Raw genomic sequence first — 11,161 nt, 5'->3', positions numbered from 1 at the left:
GGGGCTATACATACATTTCAATTATGAAGACATTTGACCACTACCATTCTATAGCCCATAGTGGAACTCATCAATTGACTTCCGGTGGAAGGCATTTAAGTTCAAAACATCACTACTTATGGTCCTACCTAGCGCGTTTCAACTGACTCTAATCATGCGGAAATAACTCTATTCTAAAATGGGACACATTAGAGGTATGCGGCAGGGCAATTGGGACCCTAAAAGGATTATCAATCAGCAAGAAGAACTAAGGAGATGCGAGATGCTCTGAAATAGGGGAAACCCAATAGACAGCTCAGTCAAAAGCAATACACTCGAACGAGCCTTCAGTAGATTTGGGGTCAAAAGAAGAAAATGATCAATATAAAAGTTCACACGGTCCTAAAGTATATATTTAGGATAAAATTAAGGCATATTCTATACTGTTGCTGAATTAATGTTGCCTTATGTGCAGTAATAGTAGCAAGCCTATGGAAGTGGAGATCATTTTTAGGGACTATGTATGCTAAAATGGGACTGAGAATTATAATGTATGCAATCTACTTTCCCATTATTTGGTATATTGTAATGAAATAGAGACAGAGAGGAGAAGAGCAGGGACAAAAGAAAAAAAATATGAAGATAAAAAAGAGAGGAGGGTTTAAAGATATGTTAGGAATTGGAAAATATAAAGGCAAAATGTATACAAGTGATTACTATTTTGTTTATCTACTTACTCCTTAAATTTTATGTGGTTCACATTTTATTAAAAATAAAAACTATCTAAGGGGGAAAGGGAAAAAGGAGCTAATAAGAAGGGCTCAAGCAGAAAGAAAATGATGATGACAACATATGTATAAATGTGTTTGATACAATTAATGTATGGATTGCTTTAAGAGCTGTAAGAAGCCCCAATAAAATGATTTATCAATAAAAATAAATAAAAACTATAAAAGCAGATGAGTGTAAAATATAAATTAAGAAAAGTATGTATCGAACCCAGAACAATTTAAGGGGAAAAAAGTCAAAATAATTAACACTTGAAAGAAGAAAATCAGAGATGCCTCAGTAAAGATGACCTAAATCTAGCAATACTTCCCTATGACAAATACTGACATCATCAATGCTAATTTTTACTCCAACCAACCAAACAAAATACATCTATTATCTCTTAACCTTTAAATTTCAATTGTAGTTTTTCTAAAATCACAACTTAGACTATCACACTTTTGGATGGTGAAGTATTACCATTCAATTTTTATCATAATGAAAATTATGAAGATTTTAAAAAATGTAATTGTATAGTACAAGTTTTTGAAAGTATAAAAGAAAAAAACAAACAAGAATATATCAATCAATTCTCATTAAAGGAATATTTACTGGTCATGTGCATTACATTCTATCTGCTGCATGTTAGAAACAGAAATTCAAAACATGAACAAGCAATGCTCATTAAACTGAGGAAACTAAAACTCAGAATGTGATGTTCACAATATCACAGATCAAAGATTGGCAACCTTTGTATAAAGTTCAAATACCAGATAGAATTTTAGGTTTGGGATAGCAGTTCTCACAATTACTTAACTTTGAAATTTCATCATGAAACCATCCATATACAATTTCTGTACATGAACAGGGATAGCTATATTCCAACTAAATTTTATGGACACTGAAGTTTGAATTTCAAATTAAAATTTTTTGTGTCAAAAAATATTTTTCTTTAGATTTTTTTCCAAGTTAAAAATGGAGAAACAGACAGTAAATTTGATTTGACCTGTGGGTCACAGTGTGGAAATCTCTAACACAGATCATTTTGAATTACTTGAAATGCTCTTACTAAAAATCAACGATTCTAACTGCAACTTGGTCTTATGGACTGGCTCCTGCCACAGATAAAGAACATTACTGGAGAAACTGTTGAAACCTGAGAAACTTGTTTGAGGTAATGTGTCTGTTAAGTCCTTCATTTTGAGAAATAGACCATGCTACATAATTAGGGGAATCAGAGAGGTAAATACAGCTATTCTTCAATAGACCAAAATTATTTAAAAAATGAAAAGTTGGGAGGGAACAAACAAAACAAAACAAAAACAACTGTATATATCAACATAGTTCAAATTTCAACTTTCTTAGATGGAGGACCCTCGGTGGTGTAGTGTGCTGCTCTCTCAAGTCCAAGGTCAACAATTCAAAACCACAAGCTGCTCTGCAGAAGATGAGATTTCTACTCCTATAAAGTTACAGTCTTAAAAAACCACACGGCAGCTCTACCTTGTCCTAGAACAGTGGCTAGGAGTCAGAACTGACTTGATGGCAGTGAGATTGGTTATTTTTGCAGGGGTGTGTGTGGTGTTATTGAATACAGTAGTTCTTTGTCCAAACATGCCTAAATACCTTTTGTAATGCAGTGAGTATGGCTGAAGGAATTTTAAATTTCACTGAATTTTAATTGATTTAAATTTAATCAACATGTATGGCTAGTGTTTACTACATTAGACTTTCATTATTTTTTAAAAATAGGAAGAAACATCCAATTTTTAAAACTTTTTCCATTTATTTGTATTTGTAAAAGCAAACTTCTGGTGTCACTAAGCAGCCCAGGTTGTACAATAGGTATGTGCTCAGCTGCTACTCAAAAGGTTGAGTTTGAACGCTTAGCAGCACAATGGGACAAAACTTGTGGCCTTTTGTTTCCTTACAGATTTAAACCTTCAAAAACCCTCTGGGGCAGTTCTATTTTGTCCTAACGGGTCACACTATAAACAAGAAACAACTCAATAGCAGTAGGTTTAAGTTTGGGTGCCACTGCCTCACTAAATTATAAACATACAAGAGTAAATTAACAGGTAGTGTTAAAAACTCACAGAATCATTTATTATACAGAATCGAGATGTGAAACGACTACTACTCAAGATAGCCTCTGTAAAGTGATATTTCTATCTCTCTAACCCTTCCCCAGAGAATTCTGCATTCTTTAATTCATACCACATCAAAATTAAGTTGCCATGTTCAAGGGACTCAAATAATATTTTTTTTCAATGCTCTTCCTGAGGAATAAAAAGGAAGCTCAAAGGGGCAAAATCAGGATGGCAGAAAATGAAGAAAAGATGTTCTAATGAAGTTCTCAGGAGACACCCCTGGTTACACTCATCAGACGAACAGGTTACAGTTGAGATAGAAAAACAAACAAACAAAAAAACCTCCTTTGTGCAACTTTGCTGAGCTTTTCTTACCAATACAGTTTTTAATTTTCTTAAAACTGCTTCATGACAAGGCCTTGTGATCATCCCCTTTGCTTCAAGAAACTAGAAAAATATTACACCCTTGGGAACTCACCAAAACAATCACCATAACCGTCTGAGCTGAGCTCTGTCTTGAATTTAACTGGCACCATATCCCTCAGAAGTCACTGTTTTTATTGGATCTTTACTTTGAAGGCACCCTAATAAGACTAAGACAAGTATATTACTGAAAGAACTTGCCTACAGTTATCCACAATTGCAGAGACAGGTTTAAATATGTTTGGTTTGGAATAAACCCATGATCTCTAGTATAATAATACCTAGAGTAAGAGTTTTTTTTTTTTTTGGAGGGTGAGAAAAAGGCCTGATGAAATTTAACTATTGGAAATTCAAGATAAAAATCCAAGTTTTTCAAAAAGAACCAAAAACATAGCAACAGTATTGTCATAAATATGCATAATGCAGTAGCATTTGTGTTAACCAAATACAAGAATCTGTGTCCCTAAGGTTCAGTTACAGAGCAAAAATATTAGAAAATGGCCAGGTGTTTTTATATCACCTATGTAACTAGCTAAATAACCGCAAAATATCAGAAAACACAAACTCACCTGAGGGACTTGGAGCAGGTCTCTGTAATGGTGGCCTGAAACCTGGAGCTTTGGAAGTATCAGGCTGATGTAAAGGATCTGAATTTGGCAAATACGAGGGTTTTCCTGATAGCATAGATTCTGGTGTTGACTGAGATGAAACAACAGATCCTCCCCAGAAGGCATGAGCAGAAGTAGGGTTGTTCTCAAATAATGTGCTGAAGGGTCCAAATGGTAAGGGAGCACTGAAATTGGGAGCGATAGGCTTATTTGCTGGATGTATTGAATTCTGGCAAGCACTTTGTGTACTTAAGGTCGAAGGTAGCTGGACAGAAGAGGGAACACTGTGAGGTCTTTTAATGTGATTGACATTGAGGACTGAAACAGATGAATTTTGCACTGGAGCTGGATTCTTGTGAGGGGCAGAGGTGCCATGAGAAGGTGGTCTAATAGCAGGGGTTTCCACTTTAGAAGCAGGCTGGGGGCACCCCCCCTGTGTCTGAGGCATAGGGTAAGTCACGGGGGCAGTAGAAGGCACCGCCACTGGAGCAGAACTTGGTGCTGTTAATGGAGGAACAGCCATTCGGACTTCTGGGGGAGGAAGCTGAGCCTGCGGGAGAGGGGGTCTTGGCTCCTGAGGAACAGATCCCAGAGGCTGCTGTGGAGCAGAATGAACTGATGAAGTCCCAGAAGGACTGCTGTTGTTCGGGGGTCTACAGCTTGCGGCTTCTGCTACTGCTGGACTACCTGCTTCTTGTTCAGAGGAAGCTGCTCCTTTGTTTGGAGATGCTCTCCCACAATCCAAAGGACTATTTCTAGAAACCCCTCCTGGCTGAGCTGGTGGAGACGGGGAAGACGGGGACGATACTGGGTAGAGTTCTTTGGCAGTAGGCATAGGATATGTGGCATTTGTGGGTGCAGTGCTGCTGTTGCTAGCTGTGGTTGTAACTGTTGTGGTGGTGGCATTGGATGTCTTCACAACGGTAACAAAAAGCTGCCTTCTGACCGAAGGTGAACTTGGACTGCCATTTGTATTTATACCAGGCATGGTTGAAGCTGATGAACTGGTGGTAGTTGTTGGACTTGAAGTTAAAGGACCTGCTGGATTCACCTGAGAACCACTGCTAATCTGATTGCTATGGCGAGGCACCATGTGAGGCTTAGGCGAGTTAGTAGCTCTGGCAGGGCTCAACGGCCTGACAGGAAAAGGACCCCAAGTGGACTGAGCTGGTGGAAAAGTACCTCCAAAGTGGGTCATGGGCAACCTTGGTGGACGGATCTGCTGGAAAGTCTGAGCAAGCAAAGCATGTGCCAACTGTGGAGGAGGATACGCCAATGGAAGCGAAACTGGAAACCCAGGCCTCACATTATTCACGGGGTTCTTAATGGTTTTATGAGTGGATGCAGAGGAAATTGCAGGCACAGTGAGTGCTGTGGCAGTCTGGGATGCGGATGAGAGAGCTACGGTTGTCATTTTTATCCCCATCAAGGAACTGTTAGCAGCAGTGGCGGCAGGGGCTGAGGACCCTACTTTGGAATTTGCAGAGGAGCTTTTCAAGCGGCTCTTTGGAATAAGCTCATCAATTTCTTTGTCTGGGTCCTTGATCAGAGCATTGATCAACTGGGTTGCCTGTCTTGTTGATTCAGTGCCACCCCTAAAATTGATTTTAAAAATAAATTAAAATTAGGTCAAATTTCCTCTACTTTTTAACAGCTTAAATTCATTTCTGTGTGTAGAATATGACTATATCCACACAGAGTACAGATAACAAGAATTATGCAGCAATCTTCTAATCATTCTTGAAACATACTGCAAGCAAAGTAAAAAAGTGCCCAGAATTACTGTTTTCCAAGGAAATAGTAAATCCTCAAAATTCCTTTTTCTATTGTTTCCTTTAAGAAACCATTTTCCACAGTTAATATATATTAGTTAGAAAAACCACTGCATTTAAAACACTCTGTAGTCCATGTTGCTGCAAATTTAAATATTTAAAATAATACAGATAATCAAGGAAAGCAGTATATTTAATGAGTATTTTAACTTAAATCATGGTTCCTGAGATAATCTCATCTATATATTCACTAGTGATTTCTCTATTAGTGAAATACGTATTATTTCCCCTGGAATGATGTCTCAGTCTGAGGACATAATCCTGATAATGTCAATAATGTCCATAAACCTCACGACGGATCATCAGGGAAGTGTCTGGCTGATTTTAAGCTATCTTCTTCCCTCTTTCCTAGATAAGGTGGGCTGCGGACGAGTAGAAAAGATAGATGGCTAATTGTCTCCTTTCCTCTAAAGCAGGCTATAACTATCAACCTTTGCAAAGGCATTTTTCTCTCCCAAACTTGTCATCCCAAAGCTTATCAGATTCTTTCAAAAGCACTTAGATTCCACTTAAAGTCATTGAATAACATCTTCATAATTCTTATTGAGGCTATCATCTTTGAGGATAATCAGTACAGACTCTTGTGATTTACTCAAATTAAGTTTATTTTCACTTCAAATTTAAACTACTAAGTTCATATCCTAAGGCCACAATCTCAGATTAACAAACCGCAAATACTAATTTGAGAGAAAGATGGAAACCGGCTTAAAATATGATCATTTAAAAGAACAAACCAGTTGCTGTGGCGTCACTTCGGACTCACGGCAACCTCTTCTGTGCCACAGGGCAGCTACAGCCTCTCTGGAGATGGCCAGGGCTTTCCTCCACAGCACCCCGAGCTCGTTCACCACCCGACCTTTCAGTTAGGCATCTAGTTCTACACTGCGTGTGCAAGCCAGACTCCTTGGCAAAAATACATTCATTCAGAAAAAAATCTCAGAACACATTTTTAAGAATAATCTAGGCCTTTCCTCCACCGACAAGTAACAAAAGTTTGTTTAAAACACTTCACAAGTGCATAGTATTAACCCTATTTATATGCTATTAAATGTAAAGCTCCACTAAAAACTCAAATGTTTCTATTTCATCAAACCACAGGACAATAAGACAGAAAGGAAGAACATAAGAGAAAAGTTTTGCCTTATAGTTATTATCCGGTCTCCTGTCTTGTCTTTCTGCTTATCAATATCTATGTGTGCACCAGTGAACTCTCGAATGGCATTGATATTACAGCCTCCTCTTCCAATCACTCTGGAAATCACAGTAGATGGAACAGACACTTTCTTTGACCTTTTAAAACAAAAGCAGTAAACGTGAACTTAGATAAATCACTAATACAGTGGCTATAATTAAAATAAAGAAAAATACTAAAATGTCACCAGAGGTGAACAGAGAGCAACTGAGAGAAATAAATAAAATAAATAATAAATATATAAATAAATACATTTCTATCTCATTACCAAAACTTGTTTGCTTTCCTGTATTTCACTCTTACCTTTTTTTAAACACCTTTACTGAGTTATCATTTACATTCCATAAAGTTCACTTATTTTAAGTAAACAACTTAATGGCTTTAAGTATATTTTCAGATCTGTACAACCATTACCACAATCCAATTTCACACATTTTATAATCCCTGCCACATGGACCTTAAATATATTATTAGTTGATCAGCCACTTCCTTAGGTAACATAAAGAATTTTTATTTTTAAAACAGTACATATTTTGTTGCATCTCTCACAATATTTGTAAAGTAACTAATAGGTAGATATGTACTGTGATTATGCAAATACTAATTGTAAAGAATGCAGGTCTGGGTTCCTACGCACATCTGAGGGGGCTTCAAAAAGTTCGTGGGAAAATTCTATTACCTTTTAATTCCATTTTTCCATTAACTTCTTGAATCCCTCTCATATATGGACTACCTGGATACCTTATTAAGAAAACTCTAGGTTAAAATCCATTATGCATTCCTTAGATGCCTGCTACCAAACTTTGAATGCATTCTCCAAATTAGAAAGTAATGACACCACTCCCCTCCCCCATCTAGTTACACTGTCATCTAGTTGGGCCACCAATTGGTTAGTAACCACTAGAAGATCAGGAATAATTTAATAGTTCAATATACAAAGAATAAGGAAAACCATCAGAAAAACAATCACTAACCTTCTGACCACTTCTTTCCATCCTTCTTCCCGCTTCTGTCCACGCTTAGGGCTTGCTACTGTTAACTTCCCATTTGGGGAGGAAAGGGGAGATGGCCCAGATTTTGTGCAAGTGGACAGAGAATTACTGGTCACTTCACTGATGGTCTCTGACAATCTTTAGGGGAGGGTAGGAAAAGTGCATTAAATACTGAACAGATGTAGTTATTCATTTTTACCCTTTTATGTTTAGATGACACATGGTGAGGTGAGGACCTCGTTTTCACTTTTCTTCAGTAAAAGGCACTATCTCCCTCCCTCCCTCCCTCCCTGCCGAGCTAATCCCAGCTCCAGGGGACCCTCCGGGGTAGAGTAGAAGTGCAGCTGTGGGTTTCTAAGACTGCTGGTTTAGGGAAGCAGAACGCCTCAGGTTTCTCCAGCGCAGGGGCTAGTGGTTTCCAACAGCTGACCATCTGGTTAGCAATCGAATGCACAGCCCTATTCAAGGGTCAAATTTACCAGAGTTGAACCACAATAATGAAACCTTCAACAACCAAAATCAATACTTTCAATAGCTAAATTTAGCAATCAAAAAGAAATTATATAGCAAAAATAATTCAATACTCATAAATACAATCTCTAAGAATAACTGTCTAATTAAAATTGTATCTTCATTGGCATAAATAAAAATCTTTTGCAAAAAAAAAAAAGCAAACGCAAATTGCTAATTTGCTTGTATTACTAACAAATTTGGCAACAGAGTTTTAATGAAGATATTGCGCCCACGGCCATCTAGTCAATTCTAACCCAGAGAGGCCTCGGGGGCAGAGTGGAACTGCCTTGCGGGGCTCCAAGGCAGGGGAGGTGGCAGCAGCCTGTCTTCTCTTTCTCCACTGGAGACCTTTCGGGCAGCAGGCGAGGAGTACTATGCACAGGAAAACAAAAATCAGAACTAACTTTATTGATGTTTTGCCAGAAATTGACTTTCTCTCCTCCTTTGGAAATGTAACCAGAACTGATGGCTGCTTCTTGCCGGTCACAGTGGCGGTGACCACAGCTGGTGAATGATTGTCACTCTTGCGGCTGCTGTTGCTGTTGCTACTTTCGTCACTGCAGCTGGAAATCCTCATGTTATCACTGTCCCCACTCTCACTGGTACTGCTGCTTTTGGAGTCCCCATTAACTTTTTCTGGCTGAGTGTATGAAATTGGTAGTGGATCATCAAATATAATTTGAACATTCTCTGGAGTAATCTTATTTTTCCTGTTTTTCCTCTTTGAACTGGTTGTAGTTATGGTATTATTCCTTTTACCATGGGCACCTGCCAAAGTTGTCCAGGTTGCAGATATACCTATAGTAGTAGTGGTTGTGGCACTTGGAGGTTCTGTCAAGACTTCAGGCTCATCTGTAAAAATAGGAATATTGAATTAGCAAGTGTTAGCCACTCCAAGAACATACGTAGTGTTGGGTATCTGAAACAAGCAAGATTCTCCAGAGTGACTGTACCAAAAAGAACTAGTTGACATTCAACTATTTCAGAAGGCAACATTGGAGCAAGAACTAATGGTGTTAAAGGAAGGGAGTTCAAGGTGCACTGAAAGTATCAGCCAAAAACAAGACTCCAGAAATTGATGTAATACCAATTGTATCCTGATCCTGGTTTGTTCTAACTCCTTAATAAATCCCCACAATTTTGAGGGGAAAAAAAGAAAACAGGCAAAATTTAAAAACCAGGCAGATATATAATGGCTAAGATATAAAATCATTAGTCATTTCAGCATTCGTTGGTAATGAGTTAGTTATAAATGAACTGTTCTCAAATCTCTTCCTAAATCCTGTCCGCAGCACAGCAGGTAGATTGTAAAGAATATTTCTAGATAATTTAAGTTTGTTAGACATAATAATGTTATAGTTATATCAAATAAGAGCCCTATACCGGGAAATACATGACAAAATATTTAGGGGTGATTCTGCATAACAGATACAGCTTCCAAGCAAATTCTTCCAAATTCAAGAGGGGACAACAGAAAGGTGAAAGGGGAGAAGGGAGAGGGAAGGATTAAAAAATAGATGTAACAAATGCACCAGATGTTCTTAGGTAAGAATTTAAGTGACAACAGGTTTTCACTGTATCAATTCTTAAATTTTGTGCAGTTTGAAATCGTTGTAAATAAAAGGCTAGAGGCAGGGAAATTAAACAAAAAAGGTACATACATATTTGGTGATTAAATGGCAATAGTTCCTCCCCACAATAATCCCACCTAAAATCAAACCCAACCCCCCCCATCAGTTAGAATCATAAGAAACTCATTTATCTACCAATGGAAACTACCCAAAGGTTCATAGATATAATTCAAAGCCTCACTGAACTTAGGTGTCAAATCATCTTTTAATGACAGCCTAAATGGGCAACTCTAAATATGGTCTGGATTATACATGATTATTACAGAATAACTGTCATTTTAAAAATCATAAATGGTATTATAACTATGAAAACAAATGTCATGGTATGGATGTATGCATGTTGAAATATTTATAAAGGACTGTGAGGCTATCAGGAGTTTACTTTCAAATGCCTCATAAAAGATGTGTATTTGTGAGAAAAAGTAAACCTGGGAAGATGTTAACAATAAGGGAGGATACTGAAGTGTTGGTTTTGTCTTTTTCAATTTACCTGTAGAATTGAAATCTTTTTATTAAAAGAAACTTGGAAAAGAATCAATAAAGGGGGGGAAAAGTCTGCAATTACTTATTTTTAGGACTCTCTTTTAGAAATCCATTTTCACTTTAATTGATTAGATAAACAAATATAGTTTGCCCCAGAATTTAATAGTTGTTTAGAAAAAAAATACCTTCAACTTTAAGCTTTTGTTTCTCTTGAGCAGCTTGGAGTTCAAAGTTCTCTTTATTTTTGGCTTCAATCTCCTCGAGTTTTCTCCTTTGTTCTTCCTTTTTCTTTCTTCTTTTCTCCTTTCTCTTTTCCCTTTTGGCAGCCAAAGCCAGCCTCCGGCTTTCTTCCCTTAACTGTTAAAGGATCAATACAACAGAGATGTCACTGGAATATACCAATAGTTAAAAAAAAGTGTTACATGTCATTTGGTCACCAGGGAACCAAGATACCATAAAATTAAAATCCACCTAGTTTACGTCACCATTTTATCAAGATCAGATTCAAAATACTCCAAAGAGACAATATTTTTCATATTCCAAGATCCAATGATAAAAATGCAGTCTAATTTTAAAACAGGAAAATAATAAACAGATATAAAGTCGTATAACCTTTTAAGGAAATATAAATTACAGTAACAAGGCATTAC

At 37.3% G+C, this 11,161-nt stretch overlaps 1 protein-coding gene across 5 annotated transcripts in view; it reads right to left on the bottom strand.

Annotated features, from left to right (window-relative positions):
• Positions 1-11,161, bottom strand: part of ANKRD17 (ankyrin repeat domain 17) — a 123,532-nt gene that overhangs the window by 17,098 nt on the left and 95,273 nt on the right. For all 5 annotated transcript variants that reach the window (XM_045284276.1, XM_045284272.1, XM_045284273.1 and 2 more), the window contains 5 exons: positions 10,697-10,868; positions 8,802-9,249; positions 7,867-8,022; positions 6,841-6,990; positions 3,830-5,463 (listed from right to left, as the gene is read on the bottom strand). In XM_045284276.1, the coding sequence (XP_045140211.1) occupies positions 3,830-5,463; positions 6,841-6,990; positions 7,867-8,022; positions 8,802-9,249; positions 10,697-10,868 (2,560 nt within the window). The remainder of the gene's footprint in view (positions 1-3,829; positions 5,464-6,840; positions 6,991-7,866; positions 8,023-8,801; positions 9,250-10,696; positions 10,869-11,161) is intronic.

The sequence above is a fragment of the Echinops telfairi genome, unplaced genomic scaffold, assembly GCF_000313985.2.
Source record: "Echinops telfairi isolate 266 unplaced genomic scaffold, ASM31398v2 ScPeMD7_7468;HRSCAF=8506_0, whole genome shotgun sequence".
NCBI classification, from domain to species: domain Eukaryota; kingdom Metazoa; phylum Chordata; class Mammalia; order Afrosoricida; family Tenrecidae; genus Echinops; species Echinops telfairi.
This window is presented reverse-complemented; position numbering and strand designations above follow the sequence as displayed.